At 50.8% G+C, this 22909-nt stretch overlaps 1 protein-coding gene across 1 annotated transcript in view; it reads left to right on the top strand.

The window, feature by feature from the left end:
* The first annotated feature begins 2294 nt into the window (after positions 1 to 2294).
* The window catches only part of GFPT2 (glutamine-fructose-6-phosphate transaminase 2), a 42879-nt gene continuing 22264 nt past the window's right edge, over positions 2295 to 22909 (top strand). The window contains exons 1-7 of the mRNA XM_059175950.1: positions 2295 to 2428; positions 15708 to 15815; positions 17143 to 17241; positions 17752 to 17877; positions 21330 to 21388; positions 22042 to 22176; positions 22668 to 22729. Of these exons, the coding sequence (XP_059031933.1) occupies positions 2422 to 2428; positions 15708 to 15815; positions 17143 to 17241; positions 17752 to 17877; positions 21330 to 21388; positions 22042 to 22176; positions 22668 to 22729 (596 nt within the window). The 5' untranslated portion in view covers positions 2295 to 2421. The remainder of the gene's footprint in view (positions 2429 to 15707; positions 15816 to 17142; positions 17242 to 17751; positions 17878 to 21329; positions 21389 to 22041; positions 22177 to 22667; positions 22730 to 22909) is intronic.

Here is a 22909-nt window from a genome sequence, read left to right as displayed (position 1 = left end):
CTTTGGGCAGATCACTTTATTTTACCAAATCCCTGGGGCCTCCTGGGTTGCACCAGGAGAGGTCCCTGTTAAGGCCGAGGGTAGGCAGGGGCTCTAACCAGCAGCACCTTATAGGCTGGGGGCACCAGCTGCCTAACTGCTCCCCTGAACTTCAGATCACAGCTCCTGAAGGTGGAAGGAGTCAGGACTCTATTCCGTTGCAATTGACAGAAGTCACTTCAGAGTGCCTCAAGGGAAGCTGGGAATTCCAGGGATAAATTCTGGCTTTGGGCCCAGCTAAATCCAGGGGCTCCAGAAAATGTACATCTTCCTCCATTCTAGAGATCTGTTTTGCTCTGGATTGCACTTTCAGACATCCCTTCCCTTCCCCACCCCACCCCAAAGTTGACAAGAGGGTCCCCAGCATCACCCGCCTGCCCTCCAACCAGCTGTGCCACAAGACAGGGAAGAAGCTTATATTTTCTGATTTCTCCATGTCCCGGAACAGGTTGTCAAGAGCCCAGCATGGGCCATATGCTGCTCCCTGAACTAATGCCAAGGCCAGGGGGACCACATGGCTAGGTGGCTAGGCCCAGGCCACATGACCAGTCCCCAGAGCAGGGGGGATAATGTTAACCACAGTGGAGAGCTGTGAATCCCCAAGGAGGCTGGGAGGCAGATCTGGACCCTAGTAGGACCCCAGGGATCCTGGCATCTTGGGCTTGGGAGAGGGACTGATGACCTCATGCTGGTCTGGGGTGGAACTCTTGTCCTCAGGAGCAGGACCTTTGCACATGCCTGAACCTCCCTTCTCAAGCCTGCTTGCTTCCTCTGGCCACCTGCCCTGGCTCTGCACTTACCTGCACCAATTCCAGACCCAGCCCAGCCCCAGGCAGAGCCTGGCACCCTCCCCATCAACCCACCCTGCCCACCGCCCTGTAATGCCAACCCCACCTGGAATTTTCTTGCTCTCTGTGTGAGGCTACATTAGTGTATCCCTCCTACCACTCCATAAGTGGCAGGCAGGTGCCCAGGCTGGATTACTCTCACTCATCATGAAGTCCCCTTAAGCATCAGGACAGGCATGAAGCCACTGCTCAGGAATGAATGAATGAATGTACCACCCTGCACAGGGAAGGGTGAGAGGCAGACACAGCTGCTCCAGAGCCGGCTCCACTATTTCCCCACAGAATGACTCAACCAAACCCCTTCCTTACTGTCGCTGATCCTCAGTATTCTCAGAGGCCAAATGGGGAAAACAAGGACCTGCAGAACCATGGTGAAGCTAGAGGGAGATTACATCGGGGGAAAATGCCCCAGACAAGACGCAGAAAGCCTCGTTTTGTTCTCTAACACGACTGGGGAGGATCTGTTTAGAATTTCAAGATTTTTTTTTTTTTTTGAAGTAAAATAAAAAACACCAGATGGCTTCAAAGTACGCAAATGTTGGGCCAGTTCTCGTGACCTTCCTCGGGAGACCGAGGCCCGGAGAGCAGAAGGGAGGGGAGAAGACGGCCAGTAACCAGGGCGGAGGAACGCGGGTCCCAGTGACTCACCGGGGGGCCGGGTTCGGGCTCCAGGATCGTGGGCGGGCGAAGAAGCCCCTGGCTGGCGCGGGCCAGTGCGCTGAGGACAGACGGGCCAGCGAGGCTCAGGGCGGGGGCGGCTCCCCGGGTCGCCCCATTTTGCACTCACGGCCTGGGGAATCCCCGCCTTCCAGTTCCATCTCTCCAGTAAATCCTGGGTTCGACTTTTGCCACTGCCAGAATTTGCCACTTCTGGCCGCCCCGTTAGGGCAAAGCCCCTTTCCACCTCGAAAGGCCCCAGTTTTTCATCTATCCGGGGGGCTCTAGAGTTCCCTCTTCACAGGGAGGAGGGCCAGGCTTGAAAGCCTCCCGTGCGCCCTGGGAGGAGCCCTGCACCGAGAGGGGCGCACAGGGGAGGCGCAGGGCGTGTGACGTTGTGCTCTGTGCCTTACACAGACTGTCTTAATCCTCACCAGGACCCGGTAGTGAGGGTCCACTGTTATCCCATTTTACAGACGGGGAAACTGAAGCACAGAGCGACTCAGTCCCCCGCCCAAGGGCCCACGCCTAGATCGTGTTGAGTCTGGATCTGATCTCAGATCGTCTGCCGCCCCCAGTCTACGTCCAGGACCCGAGGCCCGCGCGCCGGGGGAGCCGGTAACCGCCCCTCACCCGGTTCCCTGCCTCCCGGGGGCCCAGTTCCCGTCGTTGTCACGACAACCGGGGACCAATGGGGAGCAGGCAGGCGGGAGGAGGCCCCGCCCCGGCCCCGCCTCTGGCGGAGGGCTCCACGCTAAAAGGGCCGGAGGCTGGGCGGCGGGAGCCGAGGCCCGCGGAGTGCCAGGCGCGCACGGAATTCCGAGTGTCCAGAACGTGCAGAGTCTCCGAGCCGCGAAGGGCACGAGCAGCAGCCACGATGTGCGGTGAGTGTGGTGGGCGCGCCTTCCGCGCTCCCCAGCCTCTCGGCGCCTGGAGCCGAGAACGGGGCGCCGGGGACACGGAGGTGGTGCGGGACGGGGACATCGATCTGCCCCCGTCCTAGAACTAGGGGCTATCACCGTCCGGGCCTGTCCCCTCCTGTCCCCGGTCCCCGAGTGGCTGTTCCTGGGAGGTGTGGGAGAGGAGACTGTCCACCCTCGGTCCGGGACTTGGTCAGGACGACCCGGCCCAGCCCTCTCCAGAGGAGCCAGAACTGGTCCTGTCCCGGGCCTGGACCTTCATAATACAGAAGTGTTCATACCCCCCATCCCATGTCCAGTACGGAAAGCGCCCCCAAGTCGCCCACAAAGGCGGCCACGCGCAAGCTCACGCATCCCGGGCGCGGAGTGCCTAGCCCGGCTTTCACCCCACCGCCCCCACCGAGGAGAGCCGGCCCCACCTGCACCCTCCGGGCAGCCCGCGGGACTCGCCCCAGTGGCGTCGGGAGCAGCCCTCGTGCCCTCGGGAAGGGCCTATGCGTTCTCCTCGCGTCCCAAAATGAACCTCTGTCCCTGGAAGGGTTGATTCCGTGTTGCCGCCTCTTGGCTGAAAGGGCTCTCGGCGAGGCTTGGGGAAGAGGCAGCCTCGAGCGAAGCTGGGAGAGGGAATCCGGGATGAGGAGCAGGGCTGGGCTCGGGCGTCCTGAACACCGTGGCGACACGGTGCTGTCCCGGGAGACGGCTGGGCGGCTGGGCGGTGGGGAGGGCGGCTGCCGCCCTTCGCGCACATCTGCAATTCCTTACTCTCCTGGCTGGGCCGCCTCCGCTGGCTGGGGAGAGGGCCGGCGGGGAACTTCTGCTGGGACAAAAGGTCACTGTGCCTTTTTTTTTTTTTTTTTTTTTAGCTTGAGTAGGATTCAGTTACCCATTCCAGCCTCCTGTGGCTGGAGGACCTGGTGGAACTTTTGAAGCCATGAAAGGCCTCTGTCTGAGTTCGCCTAGGGCTGTGGGGTGGGATGTGCCAGCGGTCAGCCCTGGGCCAAGATCTATACAGGCCTTGTTTCTGAGGCCAGTCGCTCCTGAAAGTGAAAACGAACGTCTTACCAAGGATCCGCAGCTGGCTTTGGGATGCAGCCTCCCCCAGCCCAAGCAGGCATCAATTTAAATTCTTGAACCTTCAGCAAAAATCTCAGGGCGCCTGTGGGTGTTTCTGGGCAGAGAGAGGAGGTAAAGGTGGAGGTTTTGCCAGAGCCCTTTGGGTTCTGAACCCCTCCGTGCGGCATTCAAGGCCCTTGATGGGAGGTCTTAGAGCCAGACTGGTGGACTAAGACCTTTGCTCTGGGAGGGTCTGCCCCTCTGGCCCTGGTACCCTCCCTCCTTCCTCTTCTCAGATGCCCTCCTGTGCCCCACCTCCACCAGCACCCCAGCCTTCTTTCCTGCTTCCTACCTGCATCCAGCTTTCTCTGCAGTGCTTTGAGCCTAGTGGAGAGAGATGGACTCAAACTCTCCTGATCTGGGGTTTTGTTCTGCTTTCTCAAGGGACAGCACATGTTTTGTCCCCTAAGGAAATGATGAGCTTTGGGCTGTAACTACCTAGCCCCCCACACCCCCAAGCAGATCCCACCCTGCACACCCCGGTGAAGGCAGGGAGCCATGTGCAACTCCCACATGGGAAAGTTGTTTCCTTTTCAAGTAGCCAGGAGAAAGTCTCAGCTGGGTGCTAAGATGTCTTTTACAGCTCTCTTACACTTGCCAGGCACTCCTTGCAAGGAGGACATTGTCCCGAGCTCAGACCTCAACAGCAGCAGCTGGCTAGAATTAAACATGTTATTCTGGTATTTGTTTTTTGTTTTTTCCCCAGATGATGGCTTGTACATGTATGGCAAGTGATACTGGTTTTCTTTTCATGGCTGTGTCTTTTTGTAGTGCATTTATTTAGGCTTTCAGAAACGTCGTCACTTTTCTAGAAAAATACTAAGGAAATGGTTGCATACTGGGTGCAAGGATAGGGTGGAAATTGCAAAGATGCTCCTGGAATGAGCTACTTGTCGCTTTCCGTGCAGGAACACTGAGGCGTGAAGAGGTCTGTGCCCACCTCTGTCCAGGAGGGGTTGTTTTAGGCCTTCTTTCTGGGCTGGTGTTCGCCCCACTGTGATCTGCCACTTGGAAGCCTCCTCAGAGATGGAGTCTCCAGGGCTGAGGTCTGACAGGGGCCAACGGTTGCTAAGAATGACCAGTCTCCCCCTCATCTTCCCCGGGTCTCCTACAGAAAGCCGGACCCAGTCCTAGCTGAACCTCTGCACACTAAGCAGTTGATGCTCAGAGTTCCAAGCACACTGAGGGCACAGCAGAGGGACACAGACCCTCAGAGGTGATTTTGTTGACATCTGAGAGTTGCTGGTATTTTGCTGACTTTCCTTCTCTCCTTCCTTCTTCACTCATTCAGTAGTGACTGACCGCTTCTGGAGAGGTCCTGTGTTTGTCAGAACCTGGGGCCTCTGGGGCATGATCCTGCCCTCAGAGAAGGGTCCAGAAGTCAGAGAGGGGGTGCAGAGGTGGTCACCAAGCAGGGGTGGGATAACCCATTAGGTAAACGCTGTCAGACGGGGAGAACCCTGGGACCTGTGCCAGACAGTGGGTGCCCGTCCTTCTGTGTGGTACCCAGGGCTCAAACTATTTCTTACAGCCACCAAATGACATAATCAGGAGATTTTACATTAGGAGGTGGGATTTTCAGCTTCTCTTGAAAGAAAAAAAAGAAGAAGAAGAAGAAGAAGAAGAAGAAGGTGAGCACTGCTGAGTGTATCCATCTGCAGAGTGCACCGTGGCCCCTGGGATGATGGGTGCAGGCTTCCCGGGTTCTCCTGCTCAGGTCCCTTACTCACTGACATTACAGGATGGCCTGTGTGCAGTTTGAGCTTGAGACCCCAGCATCGCCGAGGCGGGGAGCCCTGACTTTGCCAGGAACGGGGCCACAAGAGCCTGGCCTCAAGTACGAGCTCCAGAGAGAGAAGTGAAAGCAGGAGGGCCAGGGAGGGACAGGTGCGTCCAGCTAAAGACACAGGCTGTCTTAAGAGCACGGTAGCAGGGACTGCGCATGCGTGGACACTGGGCAAGGAGGCTTGCACTTCTGGTCCATGAATTCTTCAGGCTTCCCTATCCTTTATGACTTACTGCATTGAGTCATCTTTGAGGCGGGGGGTGAAGCTGGCTCTGGAGAAGGAACAGATTCTTGGTTCTTAGTAGAAGCGAAAACCCTCACTTTGAATGCATTGCCTTTTGTCTTAGTTGGTGTAGTAGTGGCCGCCAGCAAGATATTACCACAAAGTTGCTGGTATAAAACAACATGAATTTATTTTCTCACAGTTTTGAAGAGCAGAAGTCCAAAAGTCAGTTTGACAGAGCTGAGATCAAAGTGTCAGAAGGGGCCTGGATGCCCTTTCTTTCTCCTGGATGCCCTACAGAAGAATCTGTTCCTTGTTGCTTTCAGCTTGTGACGGCTGCCAGGATTCCTTGGCTGTGTGTCTCCTTATTTCGTTATGTGCCTCTGTGGTCCCATCGCCTTCCCCCATTCCATGTCAGATCTTCCTCTGCCTCCCTTTTATAAGACTTGTGATTGCATCTAGGGCTCACCTGGATAATCCAGGAGAATCTCCCATCTCCAGATTTTTCACTTAACTGCATCTGTAAAGACCCTCTTCCATATACATATTTTTACAGAATCTAGGGTTAGGACCTGATGTCTTTGAGGGCCATTATGTACCCTGCTATAGTTGGGCTCTGGCTTTTAGGTGTCTTCCCCAAGAATCGCCCAGTGTTGCTAATCCCAGGCATCAGGATATGGCCAAAAGGATGTTGAGTTGAGGGCCATTGGTATCCCCTCTGTGCCCTATGTGCACACCCAAGTCCCCAGGTCCCAGGACTTGCAGACTGGACCCACCACAGTCAGAAGGTGAGTGTAGGCATCAGTTAAAGACTCTCTCTTCACCAGCATGCACCACAAACCCAGTTCGACCAAATAGTTTTCACAGCTTTTCTAGAAGTCAGGTCTTGTGTCATATAAATACAGCACTCACTCCATCTTGCCCTCCCTCCATGTCTTCTAAGTCTTCCCACTCATCTCTTCCCTGCAAGAAGCAGACATGGTTTTATCCCTCAGAATCAAGGGGGGCTGGGATACACACACACACGGTCTATTCACTTGCATGGCAGTCTTCACAAAAGCTTGTCATGTGCTTAGGGGGCCTGTCTCTCATTTTAGACTTCCAGGGAGATTACATGACATGGGAGAAAACTCACCCTTTTGCCCCAAACTTCTTCCTGCACAGGGAACCCCATCATATTTGACACCCCTTTCCTCCCTACAATGGTCCAGTTCATGGATGGATGCCACAGAAGGGACTAAGCTGGAGTTGATGGGACATAGACTCTGGGGTCAGGTCACTTGCCTTGCTACCTCTCCAAGCTATAAGAACCTTACAAAACAGAACCCCTGCTTGGGGATGTGCAGATAAATGTTTGACAAGCGGCTCGCGATGGCTAATTTCAGGTCGTCAGTGTGAGTGTGAGGTCCCTAAGCAAGGAGTTGAGAAGAGATGAATGCGGTTGGCTCTCGGGAGCTCAGATCCTGCCAGCAGGACTCCCCTGGGCATTCAGACAGAGGGCTTCGCAGAAACCAGCTGGAAAGGGGCTCAGCGCTGGAAGTGATCCCCCCATGTCCCCCTCCTCCTGCCCATCATCACACCACTCCTCCCTCAGTCTTATTCATCAGGGGTTTCCCAAGTTCACAAGAACCTTCTGGAAATTTTGTGACGTAACACAAGTAGGCAGTACTTTTAAATTGAAAGATTGTTTTTGGGCGCCTGGGTGGCTCAGTGGGTTAAGCCGCTGCCTTCAGCTCAGGTCATGATCTCGGAGTCCTGGGATCGAGTCCCACATCGGGCTCTCTGCTCAGCGAGGAGCCTGCTTCCTCCTCTCTCTCTGCCTGCCTCTCTGCCTACTTGTGATCTGTCTGTCAAATAAATAAATAAAAAATCTAAAAAAAAAAAAAAAAAAAAGAAAGATTGTTTTTATATTTCTTGAAATTTGCTTATAAAGGAAGATGGATTTGAGGCAACAAACACCCTAAAGAGAAACTTCTGGGAGATTATCTGATGTGAAAATAAAGAATTTTCATCTGATCATCTGATCATTTTTTATAGCCAAATTTTGGCAGCTTAAACAAGACTTACACTTCATTTAAAGTATTTTTTAGTACACTTTGGAGTATATGTTGCTTCTCCCTTTGCTCTTCATGAAATCCTAAAATGACAGGGACACCAAGAACTTTTTTTTATTAAAAATAGAAATGCCAACACGTTTACTGCAGGAAGCTGAGTCTCCTGTTATCACAGGGATTCCTGTGGTGGGGTAATTTTAACCCATGGAGTCCCAGTGAGACCAGAGGCAGGGAGAGGCTGTCCTGACCCTGAGCCAGGCCCTCCGATCCCCATGTCTTTTATTTATTTATTTATTTTATTTTATTTTATTTTATTTTTTTAAAGATTTTATTTATTTATCTGACAGAGAGAAACCACAAGTACACTGAGAGGCAGGCAGAGAGAGAGAGAAGGAAGCAGGCTCCCTGCTGAGCAGAGAGCCCGATGCGGGACTCGATTCCAAGACCCTGAGATCATGACCTGAGCCGAAGGCAGCGGCTCAACCCACTGAGCCACCCAGGCGCCCCTCTTTTTTTTTTTTTTTTTTTATAGTTTTATTTATTTGTTTGACAGAGAGATTACAAGTAGGCAGAGAGACAGGCAGATAGAGAGAGAGGAGGAAGCAGGCTCCCTGCTGAGCAGGGAGCCCGATGCGGGGCTCGATCCTAGGACCCTGGGACCATGACCTGAGCCGAAGGTAGAGGCTTTAACCCACTGAGCCACCCAGGTGCCCCTGATCCCCATATCTTTACTGTGAGAACCTTGGCGTGGGATCTCTGCCTTTGCTCTCACTTCTGTGAGGAGGTGGCCACAATTGTCCCCATTTCATCAAGATGGTGTTGCCCAGAGAGGCCACAGCTCAGTGGGCTCCCCGACCTGGGGCCTCACTCAAGAGAGTAGGCCTGTCCTATTTCCTAGCACACCACATACGCACACCCAACCCTCAAACACTTTCTCACACCCATACATGCTCACGCTCACACTCATAATCGCATGTACTCAACACTCAAACTCACACATATCCAATGCTCAAACACATTCACACTCCTACACATCCCCACACCACACGTACTCATATGTATTGATGCACACCAACATGCTCACTCACACACACGCCCCTGACACTCAGACACACACACATAGACACACGCTCACAAACACACACACACACACACGGGAATTTTCTGAGACAGAAGTTCAACTGGCATGCACATCTTTTGTCTGGGTGGGGAGTGACCCTACTTGAAAATTGGACTAGAGTCTAATTTGACCTAGGCTCGAGGGCTAAGGAGGTCAGCTCCTTCAATGCTGAGAAGCATGGGATGGTGGTGGAAGGATCACCCTTGGTCTGGGGAAGGGGTGGTCCCAGTCTTGCTGTCTGGTGATGTGGACCCAGGGGCTGAGTCCTCACCCCAGTGGGGCGCAGGCTGGATCTCTGCCCAGGACTGTCTCCCCCCACCCCCCATTCACAGTGAGGACAGGGCTTTCATTGTGAAGCTGATGCTCGGAGGGAGGGACAGATTTTCCAAAACTACAGCCACATTTTCAGAATGCAGACCCCAGCCTGCCCACTGTGAATTTGACCTCTTCCCCTGTCCTCTAGGCCTCAGGCAGCCCCTGCTCCCCTCCCCACCACCCCAGGCATTCCAGGGGTTAGAAAGATTCCAGGAGTTCACTGCTCCTAGTTCTGGCCCTGTGTCTGGGGATTATCTGTCACTTGGAGGTTGAGCGTCCCTTGTGTGTGTGGAAGGACCTTGTCTTGGTGCCTTTGGTCCTGAGTCACCTGTACAATCACTCAAGCCCTTTTGCAGAGGGAGTGCTAGAATCCCCCAGATCCTCAAGATGAGCCAGGCAGAAAGGGCCACAGTCCCCTTTCAAAGGGCTAGTCTCCATCCTGCATCCCATCTGGAGCCTTTTCTGGAGTTTATCTCGACTTTTCTCCCTCTAGACATTTTGCTCCCTCACTTCCCCCTCAGATTTAAGAGTAGGGCCCTGAAAAGCTCTTTGGAAACTCTGGATGCCGGGGTGGGGTGTGGGCATGGGACATGTGCTGAGCTGGGCTGGTTAGGCCACAACAGTCTCTGTCCCAAGGCAAGACATTTCTGGGATTTCACCAACCTGCCTGTGCAAGGGAGGGAGGGATATGAGGAGCAGGGGGGCAGACTTGCTGTCATTGCCACGGCCTGGATGGGCAGAGAAAGTGGAGTCGGAATCAGCAATGTCTGGTGGGGGCCTAGAGGAGCTTCCTGATGTCACCATGACCCTGGGCCCTATGGTGGGGGGAGGGCAGTCAGAGGTCTTCCCATCAGGGATGAGGTGGGCATCTGTCTATAGATGTAAGCTGTCTCTCTCTATGTGAGGTATTTCTCACTCCTTGGGGTAGGATTGTAAGGCAGAGTTTACACTGATTTTGGTGGGGAGGCAACAGGGAGATGCCCTACAATCTCTCACATAGACCCAGCTGTGTCTTACTCAGATCTTTGGCCTTGGAGCCAGACAGGGGCCCTGTCTGTTCGCAGGAACGGCAGCCTTGGCCCCAGACCCGGGGAGGATCTGACGAGATAAGGTTCTGAAAGAACTGGCTTCCTGGGTGCCACGTGCACCTGCTGCTTGGTGTCTCCCAAACCCCACGAGCGGGAGGACCCTTGGGGGACCTTGGGCCCATCCTTTTACATGCTGGAAGGGGAGCTCAGATAGGGCTTTCTCCTTCTTGTGGCCCCTGGTTCTTCTGGGTGAGTGGGGTCCTGGAGCCATAGAGCAGTCAGGGAAGTCAGACTGCCCTCAATAACAATCCCATGTCTACCAATGTCTAACATGTGCAGCAGCACATGCTAAGGTAGTGTATATGGTCACGTGGCAAAATATTGTGACCATACAAAGTGCACATGTGCAGTAGAAAGGGAGTTTCTGCCCTGTATCCAATACCCTCTTCCGAGGCAACCACTGCACCCTCATCACACCCCAGGGTCTTGGATGGCCTTCCAGAAATACTGTCTGTGTCTCCCCACCCCTCCCTGCATAATTTAGGCATGTTCTTCGAGCTGCTTTTTCCCCTTGACTCATCTTGGAGCTTGCTTCCCAAGAGAACGCAGAGCCTCACCTTGTTCTCTGTGGAAGAGTGGTCCCACGGTGGTCCCGCCATGTGGCTGTGCTGCTGTCACTTACCTGGTCCCTGCCAAGCCTCAGGCTGTCCCCCATCTTCAAGGACGGCAAACAGCACTGAGCTGAGCTACCGTCCTCGTGCACACACACACGCCCCTCTGCAGGGATAGTGGTTGGATCCATGCCTAGCAACTGCTCTGGTCCACAGATGTGTACATTTTTAATTCTGAAAGCTTGTCCAATTGCCTTCCAGAAGGGGTGCGCAAATTTAAGCTCTCGCTGGATCGTCGAACTGTTTGAACTGATCTCATAGGTAAAAAATGGAGTCTCGGGGGTAGCTTTTGTTACCGATGGTAGGGATTCCAGGAGGGAATTCTGATGTGAATGATGAGAGAAAGGCCCGGGAGAGCAGTTTTGCTCCATTTCTTTATTTTTCTAAAATAGTAAGATCCTGGTGTCGATGCTGAGGTTTTGTTCCCACCCCCCTTCATCTCCAGAGAGTACAGGGGAAAGCCTGCCAAGAGAGAGCTGGAGAGGAGAGGGATGCCGCTTAGTTAATGAAAGAGCTTTCTTGAATAGATGTCCGCATGCAGGAGATTTTATGCTGAAATTAGATTCATGCTTTCTTGCGCAAAGACCTTGAAAACCACTCCTTGGCAGCCCCCCTCACCACAGGGTTCTCCCAAACTGTGCAAGAGTGGCTGGGAGCCTCCTGGCTGGGTGCGGACACAGCTGGTGGGCCTGAGGACAAGGACACTTTAACCAGCACCCCGACCTCCCCACCAAGAAGACTGCTGTCAGGATCTGAGAGCCAGAGGCACCTCCAGCAGCATCCAGGCCTGACAGAAGGATTTCATAAGTGCACTTTGGCCCAGAGGAAGGGGACTCACAGGGGAGAATCAGAAACAGCGCCTTGGAGCACTCTCATGAAAGCATTTCAGATTGCAAACCTCTCCTGAGTTGGTATCTGGCCTTTGAGTCATCTGCAGTGTCGGCTCCCCTGTGTGAGGTGCAGCTGTAATTCTAGAAGGATTCCTGGGATGCCAGGGAAGACTCCAAAAATGACCTGTGAGGGGCTCCCCCCTTCACGCAGTGATCTCTCATGCCTACATGGCATTTAGGGTGCCCGGAATTCACCTGAGTCCTCCCGGGGAACTTTCTGATATTTTTGCAGAATAATTAACGTTATGAAAATTTCACCCGAACATTAGATTGTAGTAGTGGTCCGTCGACTCTGAGAACACAGGGTTGACCTTGAACGATGGGGGTGGTAGGGGTGCCAGCACCCTATGCCACTGAAAATTCATGTGTAACTCTGATTCCCCAAAACTTAGCTACCATCAAGTGGAAGCCTTACCCAGAAGCATTAATACATAGACTGTGTGTTAATGGACCATGTACTATATCTCATATTAAGTAAGCTAGAGAAAAGCCAATGTTATTTAAAAAATCGTAAGGAAGAGGAGTGCCTGGGTGGCTCAGTCTGTTGGGTGGCTACCTTCAGCTCTGGTCATGATCCCAGGGGTCCTGGGATCAAGCTCCTCATTGGGCTCCCTGCTCAGCGGGGAGCCCGCTTCTCCCTCTCCCTCTGCCTGCTGCCCCCTTCCCACTTGTGTTCTCTTTCTGTGTCAAATAAATAAACAAATCTTAAAAAAAAAAGGAAGGAGGAATAAAAGAAAGAGAGAAAGGAAGGGAGGAAATAAGGAAGAGAAATATATTTACAGTATAGTACTGTAGTTATTAAAAAAAAGAAAAAAGGTGGTCCTGGGCAGTTCAATCCCGTGTTCTTTAAGGGCCAACTGTCCTGAAAACCATTGAATTATACACTTTAAATGGGGAAGTATTACAGTATGGGACTTAGAGCCCAATAGAGCTGCTCAAAATTGTTTAATGTTTCCATTAGAAGGTAGATATTGTTTTTTTTGTTTGTTTGTTTTGGTGGGGTTTTTTTAGTGAGTATGGTGACAAAAATACGTCCTCTGCCCAGACGTGTTGAGGTCCGAAGGGTAGGGTATGTATGTAGTGTGAGCTCCTGTGTGACACAGACGCTCAGCTCCTTCACCCAAGAGGGGCGAGGGGGGTATGCCTAAATTGCACATAAGACCTCAGACTCAGCGACTCTCACCTGACCTCGAGTCAGCCAGGAACACAAAAATAGCTGACTGCCAAAATTATCCTCAGCCGGGTTAAAAAGAAAGCATCTGTCCCGGGTCAGAAAGCACAGGGTGCATGTTTTTATATAGAGATTCTGCACTTTCATACTTGAGTGCAAATATAGCCCATGTAAAGTAACACATACAGGACATAAACATGCAAAATATCATTTTTAGCAGTGTTTAGTTTTATTGCCTTGCTTTTGACTACTTCTAGAATGAATTCTAGCCAGTTTAACATTTGTCTGCTGTGACCATGATCACATCCCTTTAAGTGATGTCGAATCACTCATTCAGAAACATTGGATGGGCTTGAATCTAATCTTTTTCATGACTGGAGATTTTACAGGAGGTTTTGTGTATAATTGGGCTCAGCCTTCAGTTTCCCTTAGGAAGGTTGTCCTTTCTGAGGTTCCTCTCTGGCATTCGCCCCCTCCCAGTTTTATTGAGATAGATTAGATGTGTATCATCGCATACGTTTCAGGTGTACCAAGTGATTTGGTTTATGTGTGTTTGTGAAGCAATTGCTGCAGTAAGATTAGTAAACATCGGGGGTGGATGGGAGGGATGGGTGACGGACATTGGGGACAGTGACGGACAGTGTGTTGCAGAGAGCTGTGTATTGTGTAAGACTAATGAATCACAGACCTGCACCCCTGAAACAAATAATACATTGTATGTCAATTTAAAAAAATAAAATAAAACAAATCCCCAGGGGGGAAAATAAAGATTAGTGAACATCCATCCCCTCATATAGTTAACACTTTTTCCTTGTGAGGAGGACTTTAAAGAGCTACTCTTTTAGCAACTTTCAGATATACAATAGAGCATTATTAACTGAAGTCACCACACCATCCATTACATCTCCTGGACTTACTTACCTTATAACTGGAAGTTTGTATGTTTTGACCATCTTTACCAGGGTCCCCCATCTCCTGCTCCATGCCGCCTCCCCCTACCTCAGCTTCTGCCAACCACCAATCTGATCTCTGTATCTATGAGTTTGAGATTTTTTTAGACTCCTCATATGAGATGATACAGTATTGATCTTGCTCTGTCTGACTTACTTCGCTTAGCCTAATGCCCTCCAGTTCCATCCGCGTTGCTGCAAATGGCAGGATTTCCTTCTTTTTTTGCAGCCGAGGAATAGTCCATTGTAAATATATACCATAATTCTTCGATCTATTCATCTATGGTTGGACACTTCACTTGTTTCCATGCCTTGGCTATGGCAAATAATGGTGCAGTCAACGTGAGGGTGCAGATACCTGGCAAAGTTTTAATCTTGGTTAGACCTTTGTGTCATCCCGAGAAAATTTAAAATTAAAGTTAAATTATGAAAATTAGGGAAATAGGCCTTTTCATCTCATTCATCCCTGAGGCAACACTTCCCAGTGGTTAGGGCATTTTAAGTCCTGAGGTCAAGTCACAGCCTCCCGGGCTCCTGGTCCAGAAAGGGACTGATGGGAGCTTTGATTGACATCCGTGTGGGAATGCTTGGCAGAGTGCCTGGCACGTAGTGAGTCCTCAGTAAGATGAGTTACTATGAATATTCCTGAAGGCCAGAATTCTTCACGATCTATACTCTTGCTTCCCTGAATAAAGTAGATTTACAGTCACTCTACTCCACATACGTTTATTGAACAAGGACGGTGTGCCAAGACATAGTGAGAAGTATAAAGATAGATGTGCCAGCCTGTGTTCTTACCGGGGGATGAAGGTATTCCAAGATGCGCGGGCACAGGGGTGGCCCAGAGCAGGGAGCACTCCCGGTGGGGGCCTGGGAGGGATGAGCCAGTCCTGGGAGGTGGTGGGAGCTGAGCTTTGAGGAGGTTAGATTCCCCTCAATGGGGCAGGGTGGACAAAAGGAAAGAGGGATGCCAGGATAAGGAGCTTGCAGGGTGGGACAGAGACAGACCAGGGGTCCATAGTCTCAGGGCAAAGGAGTTTGGGGAGAACACCAACAGGGCGACTGTTCCTCCCTTTTTGGGAAAATAGTATTTTGAAATACAAATACAGAAATACAGCCACATAAAGTCTTCTGGGCATGCAGATCTATCTTGAAGATAGGGATTCCCTGCAGGCCAACAGGTGGTTTTATTTTTGCTACTGTAAAAGCAACATTTATTGATGCTAAAGCTCCAGGCTACAGGGGCAAGTGGGAAAAAGGTGTTGAGGTCTCAGTCCCTGTTTCACCTGCTGTAGGAGGACTCTTCCCAGTTCTGTTCTGTGCAGATCAAGAGGTCCACATAGACGAGGACTCCAGACGTTCCCAAGTGGCCAGGAGGTTTTGCTGATCTTTGCTGTTATATATATTTTTAAAGATTTTGTTTATTTATTTGTGAGAGAAGGAGAGAGAGTGAGAGCACACAAGCAGAGGGAACAGCAGAAGGAAAAAGAGAAGCAGGTTCATCGTGGATCAGGGAGCCTGATACAGGACTCGATCCAGGACCCTGAGATCATGACCTGAGCCTAAAGCAGGCACTTAACCTACTGAGCCGCCCAGGCACCCCTGATCTTTGCTATTCTAAATGAAAGCCGTGTCACAAAGTACAGCTGTAGGAGAAATTCTCTGCGGGGGAACTGTCAGGCCAAGGTGTCTGATGTGTTCTTTACATGCCTCCTGAGACTTCTTGTCATGGGCTGGGCTGTGAGCCAGGTGCGTCCCGAAGCAGGCGGGGAGCATGGCTCTTGGATATGTCAGGGGAAGGCCACGCGTGCAACCAGGAAGCTGTCAGGCCATGCCACCGTGCCTGGGTCCCCAGAGCTGTTTTTTTACCCAAACACTGACCAGCTGATTGACAGACGTGTGGTTTTCCTCTCTTTTCACAGGAATCTTCGCATACATGAACTACAGAGTGCCCCGGACGAGGAAGGAGATTTTCGAGACCCTCATTAAGGGCCTGCAGAGGCTTGAGTACAGAGGCTACGACTCCGCGGGTAGGTCCTACAGGCTGTTACGGTGTACACAGCGCATTTGTTTATTTAACTCGAAAACTAGAGAAAAGTAGAAAGAAGAAATAACAGTGAAAAAAAAAAAGAAAGAAAACTCCACCCAAAGCCCTCCCGTCAATATCTTTGCGTCCCTGTCTTGGTCACTGCTGGGCCTATGTTAGGTTAGGGTGGTCTGGGGGCGGGTGGCAGGGGTTGTCGTGCATAGGTATTTTTTGTTTTTACCTGATTATTGTTATAGAATTATAATTTGATGTCCTGTTTTCATCTCTCTACTGCATTGTCTATTATCCCAAACTCTTCCAGTGGTCTTTTTTTCTTTTTTTAAAATTAAAATATAAGGTATTATTTGTCCCAGGGGTACAGGTCTATGAATCATCAGGCTTACACACTTCACAGCACTCACCATAGCACATACCCTCCTCAGTGTCCATTACCCCACCACCCTCTCCCTGCCCCCCGCAGCAACCCTCAGTTTGTTTTGTGAGGTTAAGCGTCTCTTATGGTTTGTCTCCCTCCCAATCCCATCTTGTTTCATTTTTTCCTTCCTGCCTCTCAAATTCCTCATATCAGTGAGATCATATGATAGTTGTCTTTCTCTGATTGACTTTATTTTGCTCAGCATAATACCCTCTAGTTCCATCCACTTGTTGCAAATGACAAGATTTCATTTCTTTTGATGGCTGCATAGTATTCCATTGTGTATATATACCACATCTTCTTTATCCATTCACCTGTTGATGGACATCTAGGTTCGGCTGTTGTGGACATTGTAGCAACAATGGATCGCCTGATGGTCTTTCTCAGTGGCTGCACACTTCTGTGAGGGTAGTTAGTCTGCTTCCCATTTTCAAGTAAGCAGCCTGGGGAAAAAGGGAGAGCCAGATCATTTTATGCTTCTGTTCATTCTTAATGGAAAGTGAGTCAAATGAAGGATTGTAGGAATGCTGTTGCAAGGGGGACACCAGCCAAAGCACAGGGCCCAGTGCACAGCATGATGAAGGCCCTCCGGTGAGCCCACTGCCTTCTGTGGTGGCCCTGGAAGGGCCTCCCTCACAGGCAGCCCTCCGGGGCTGCACCCTGATTAGACCCGCGCTAGGTTTCCACAGCCTCTTCTTTGCAAGTCGACGTCCTCAACACTGTCTAGTTTTCTTCCAGGCTACCCGCCTGGCAAACAAGAAATGATAAGTCCACAGAGCTCTGCAGCCCTCTCCTAGGGTCGTACTCTGTAATGAGGTGTGGGAGACACAACTTCAATGCCAATACCAAAAAAAAAAAAAAAAAAAGAAAGAAAGAAATTGTGTGTGTACCACAGGTGTGGCCATCGATGGACATAATAACGAAGTCAAAGAACGATATATCCAGCTGGTCAAGAAAAGAGGGAATGTCAAGGCGCTTGATGAGGAACTTTATAGTAAGTGGACCACAGGCCCGGTCAGAGCGATAAAGGCCTTATGGGTCAGTTAAAAACCTTTTATGCCAGCAATACCCAAGACTAAAAATAGGAGCTCATCCAAGTGCCGGTAAACAGAAGGGGGATTCAGCCCACATGGTAAAACTGTGTTTCTCAGGGTGTGGGATGGGTTGTTTTTTGTTTTTTTTTTTAGGAGGTGGGGCATGAGCATATTAAAAAAAATTCAGCACTTACATATTTATTTTCATTTTTCTGGCAGATGATACTGCTATTTCCTTGATCATGGCGATCCTTTTTATTTTTTCCCAAGAAGCTCATTTTGGTTAGTGAGTTAGGTTACTGGTAAGGACTGAGTAAACCGCAGCAGGGATCTGGCAGAAATCCCCAGAGTGGGGCCCTCGCAGTGGAAGGTGGGACGTAGCTTTCTATGTAGCTGAGGCCCGTGCATATAATGACGTCGCCTCCCCCTAACTACGGTATTGTGTCAACGCCTTCTTTCCCTTGATCTAGAACAAGACAGCATGGACTTAAAGGTGGAGTTTGAGACCCACTTCGGCATTGCCCACACGCGCTGGGCCACCCATGGAGTCCCCAACGCTGTCAACAGCCATCCACAACGCTCAGACAAAGGCAATGGTATGTAACATGGCCTTACCCGCCCCCCCTCCGCCCCAGTCCAGAAGGTTCTGCCTGGCCCTTGATCCAACCCCATACCCAGCTGGCTTGCTTCTCTCCCAGCCCTGTCTTCCCTGAGGAACCCATCCCCAGGGGGTGGCAGCCAGCCCCAGACAGGAAGCAAACTCAGCCTCGCTCCTGGGTGGTGCTGACCTCCCCAGGAAAACAGTGGCACTTCCAGGGGCTGCTGCTGGCTCCCAGCCTGAGTGGGACTTGGCAGCAGAGGAGTCGAAGAGTCTGGGCACTGTTCTTCAACAAGGGACTGCGGTGTTCCGGAGGGCTAGGAGCCCTCAGGGAGGAGTGGGTTTCCTTCCCTCCTGAAGAGAGAGGTTTGAGCCAGGGCTGTGGTGGTGCTGATTCTGGTTCATGTCGGAGGTGCCCACTCCAGTCTGGGGCCCTGTGGTGACACCTTGGTTGCCACAGGCTTGAGATCTGACAAGCAGCCCAGGAGCTCCCTCCAAACACCAGAGCACTCCATGTGGCTCGTTGCAGGGTTTTAGGCCCGAGAATGATCATACCTGGAAGTCGAGACTTCTGGCATCCCTTGAAAAACTAGAAGGTATGGTACCTGGGCTCGGGGTACCTTAGAGTTCCACTGACAAGCAGCGATCCGCGGTCACAAAGCGGGGACGTGGAAACTGCTCAGGACCGTCCCAAGGATACCGGGCCCTGTCTGGCGGGCTGCCGGCTCCTCAGTTCTCCCAGCCATCCCCTTGGGGCAGCCCCAGCTCATGGATCCACATCCTATGCCTGGGCCCCCCTGGAAAGTTCTGCATGCCATCATTCTTAATGCTCCCCAGTCCCTCTCATGGGGGATGTCCTGGTAGGTCTGGAAATCCCAGTGGGTCTCCTTTCTAGGTTAGACCTGATCAAGCCAGAAGCCCCCACTGACCCACACCTGGGCACGATGGGGGAGGGTATCCAGCAGAGAGAATGCTCTCTGGTGTCAGCTGGGACCCCCACCTGAAGACATCTCCTGGCATCATGCAAGTCCTCACCAAACCCCATATTAGAGTAGAAATCAGAGACGTCAGAGTCTTTGAGGCTCTGAGTGCTAATGGATAGGCACTTAGCTACGCACATGGCAAGCCTCACTGCCGTTCATTGTCATAGAGTTTGGGGCACAGGAGAGACTCTGACGCCTCCCAACTCAGTGTCCTTTACCCCTGGGAACAGTGGCTCATCCTGCCCAATTTGGAAGGCTGTGCCCCAAGTGCCCTGCTCGGCAGAACAGCTGGGGTCGTGGGTAGTGAGTTTTTGCTAGGGATTGACCCTTGAATCTAGTCCATGCCCTGAAGCATCCCTGTGCTGGGGCAGGTGCCCTACATCCAGGAAGCAGACAGCAGACAGCAGACCCCATGGTCATGAGGATCTAGAATGTGCATCCACCAAATCCCAAGCCAGATACAAGAGGCTGATCCCCAGACCATGTATGCTGAGATGTCACCCCAGGTGATAAGGTGAACCCCCACTTCAGTGTAGACGATGACTCTGTGTCCCCCTGAAGCAGGGAGGCTCCAAGCAGATCCCGCCCCCACACCCAAAGTGGAAAATGCCTGCCCTGGCTCAGGATGAGTAATTGCAAACGACATGAGAAATAAGCAAAGATTTGTAGAATTTTTTTAGCAACTCATCAGGGATGACTGAAAAGCATATTTTGAAGAAAAGCTTATAGCTAGCAACAGCATTATACAAGAAAATTACAGAGTTCTCACAAAGAAAACACAGATTCTGGGAAACAAACTACCAATGAGAAGTTGAGACAATCGACTGAAATGAAAAAAATGGGACAGAGTTCGGAAAGTAGACTGAAGACACCGTGTTGGAGTCAGTAGGAAAAATAAGAAGTGGTTGGATACGGACACAGTTAATAGAGATCCAACAGGTGCATTATGGGTGTCCCCAAGAAGAGAACAGAACAAATAAAGTAAAAAACAAAACAAAACAAAAGAAAAACAAAAACATAAGGCTGTAATAGAATTCAGCTGTACCTAGTGCATTTGCCAAAATGGCTTTTCTATCCGAGTCCTCCCAGTTTTTGTGTGAACTCCCCAAAGTAAACAATAGACTGTAAAGGAAAAAAAAAAATAAAAAGTAGGGAGGAAATGATAAAAATAATGAAAAAGAGTAAAGGACTATACTGTACTGAAAAAAAAAAAAAAACCTGAAGACCCAAAGTTTCACTGAAGGATAGTAAATCTTAAGATCAATAAAGGGTCTTCCTCTCATCTGGGCTCAGGATGAATGGGGGTTACTTACCCAGAAACAAAAAAATCTCAGGCTGGTTTTAGACCTTCAAGTTACTCGACAGCCTTTGGTTGAGAAAATGCAGTGGTGACTAAGCAGATGTATCCCTCACTTTGCCAGCGTTGACCAGGGGGTCCCCATGCAGGGAGTAGCTGGACATGAGCAGGGTTTGCTGCTGGTGCTTAGGGAGGTGGGAGAAGCCACAACAGGCAGATCCCGCAGAGAGAAGTGCTCATGGCCACACAGGAATGTGGGTGAGCCCAAGGATGCCAGATTTTTCCTCCCGTGAGAAATCAGGATTTATAATTTAATTTAATTTTAAGATATTATTTATCTGAGAGTGGGAGAGAGAGGATGAGTGGGGGAGCAGCAGGGGGAGAGAGAGAAGCAGACTCCCCACTGAGCAGGAAGCCCGAAGCAGGGCTTGATCCCGGGACTCCAGGATCATGATCTGAGCTGAAGGCAGACACTGAACCCACTGAGTCACCTGCGTTCCCCTAGAGTTTTTAAAAAACAGGTTTTATTTCTTCGGTAGCAAGAGAGAGCCTGAATGCATGGTGGGAAGGGGCAGGGGGAGATGCAGACTCCTTGCTGAGCAGGGAGCCTGATGGGGCCTTGATCCCAGGATCCTGGGATCATGACCTGAGCCGAAGGCAGATACTTAACCCAATGAGCCACCCAAGTGCCCTGAGAAAAATCAGGATTTTTAAGTGAAAGTTCAAAATTTTTAAACTTAAATCTTTTTACAATGCAGTGTGGGTCAAACAAAGCACGCATGTGGACTGCCAACTTGTGGCCTCATTGAGCCTAAAGCAGGTTGGGACTGCCTGGGCTAGTTTCTAGATTCCGAAGACTTCATCCTGCCCCATTTTACCTAAATACCAAAGTGTGTTTGAGGATGCTGTAGGCTACAGGTCAGAGCCCTGTGCGAGGTCAGGCAGGTATGTGCTCTTTACCCGAAGAGAACTGTGCATTTCCTCGGGGTTGAACTGAGGTGGTGGTAGATGGTAGTCATCAGCTCTCATCAGCCTCAGTGATGTTTGCTACACAGCAGACCTGGTGGTAGCTGAGCTGCCGAGTTTCAAGCTGTCAGACCACTGTCCTCATTTCTGGCTTGAATGTCACTTTCTCATAGCATTTCTGTCTTCGCCATACTTCTCTTCCAGAATTCGTAGTCATCCATAACGGGATCATCACAAATTACAAAGACCTGAGGAAGTTTCTGGTAAGATCCTTCCCCTGGGTTGACGTGGAAGTTAAGTGGTCTTCCCTGAGAACTTTCCAACCATCTCGTTTCCCGCTGGAAACAGAGGCGGGAGCTGAGTGAGACCCGCTCTCAGTCACATGTGAGCGTTGGATAAATGTCGTCCCGGCTTGGCCGAGCTCCCCATGTCTTGCTGGAGAAGATAACTGGGCCTTTGCACGTACCTCCAGTGTATTGCAGATTCCCATAAGCCAAAGAACACGAACTTCTTATTAATGTGTCTGCACTTTCATAAAGTGTTGACATAACACATCAACTCATACACCAAATGGAATGTGGGGTGGGAAAACAGACGGCGAGTGTTTAACGTATGAAGAGGTTGTGGTGTGGGCTGGGATGTGGGTGGATTTGACTCAACATCTTTGATCATTTGGCCTACTGTTTTTTTGCAATGTCCAGATTAAGGGCAGAGACAGGCTTCTGAGGCAGGATGATCTCAGGGAATAACTGGAATGACTCAGCTGTGCTGAGCTCTGTGCTTCTGGCAGACATTTCCGATCCCCGTTTTCCTTGTTCTTATCTGAAGTCGCTGCCAGGGTGGGTCATAAGGGAGGAGAGGGAGCGGCGTTACTCAATGCCGGTTATCTGACACTCTGTCCCACGAAATATTCCAGGAAAGCAAAGGGTACGAGTTTGAGTCAGAAACAGATACCGAGACCATCGCCAAGCTAATTAAGTATGTGTTTGACAACAGAGAAACTGAGGACATTACATTTTCAACACTGGTCGAAAGAGTCATTCAGCAGTTGGTGAGTTAAGAGAACCAGACCTATTCTGGTATGCTTGACGTAAGAAGCTAAAAAAGCACAGGGGCGCTTGGATGGCTCTCTGGGTCAAGCATCTGCCTTCATTCGGCTCAGGTCATGATCCCTGAGTCCTGGGATTGAGTCCTGTACCCGGCTCCCTGCTCCTCTCCCACTGCCTGCCACGCTCCCTGCTTATGCTCTGTCTCTGTCTCTGTCTCTCTAATAAATAAATAAAATCTTTAAAAAAAAAAATAAAAGGTTAAATTAAAAAAAAAAAAGTTAAGGTACAGAGGGCTTTGGTTCCTCAGCATGGTACCTGCTGTTTTCCCTTTCTCCTCCTGCCATCATGCTGCACGAACTGTCCTGCCCTCAGCCCCCTGAGGGAGTGACCCCAGGACCCACGCAGCAGGAGGAGTGGCCCTTGTCTGGGGCAGTGGGCCAGACTGGTGGGTCCAGAGCGTGTCGTTCCTCACTCTAGTGTGCTGTGTTCACAGGAAGGGGCCTTTGCGTTGGTTTTCAAGAGCATCCACTACCCGGGAGAAGCCGTTGCCACCAGGTGAGGCTCAACAGAGTGACATTTCAAGAATAAATAAATAACGTGCAGTTGCTTAGCTTGCTGCCCAGGGGAGAAGTGGGGCGTTTGACAAACCGGAAGGCAGTCTCTAAGGGACAGCTGTGGCTTGGGTATCCCCACCAGATCTGTGGTCACAGCTTCTGATTATTACAAGAGAAACCA

Source organism: Mustela lutreola, chromosome 5 (genome assembly GCF_030435805.1).
Source record: "Mustela lutreola isolate mMusLut2 chromosome 5, mMusLut2.pri, whole genome shotgun sequence".
Lineage (NCBI taxonomy): Eukaryota > Metazoa > Chordata > Mammalia > Carnivora > Mustelidae > Mustela > Mustela lutreola.
This window is presented reverse-complemented; position numbering and strand designations above follow the sequence as displayed.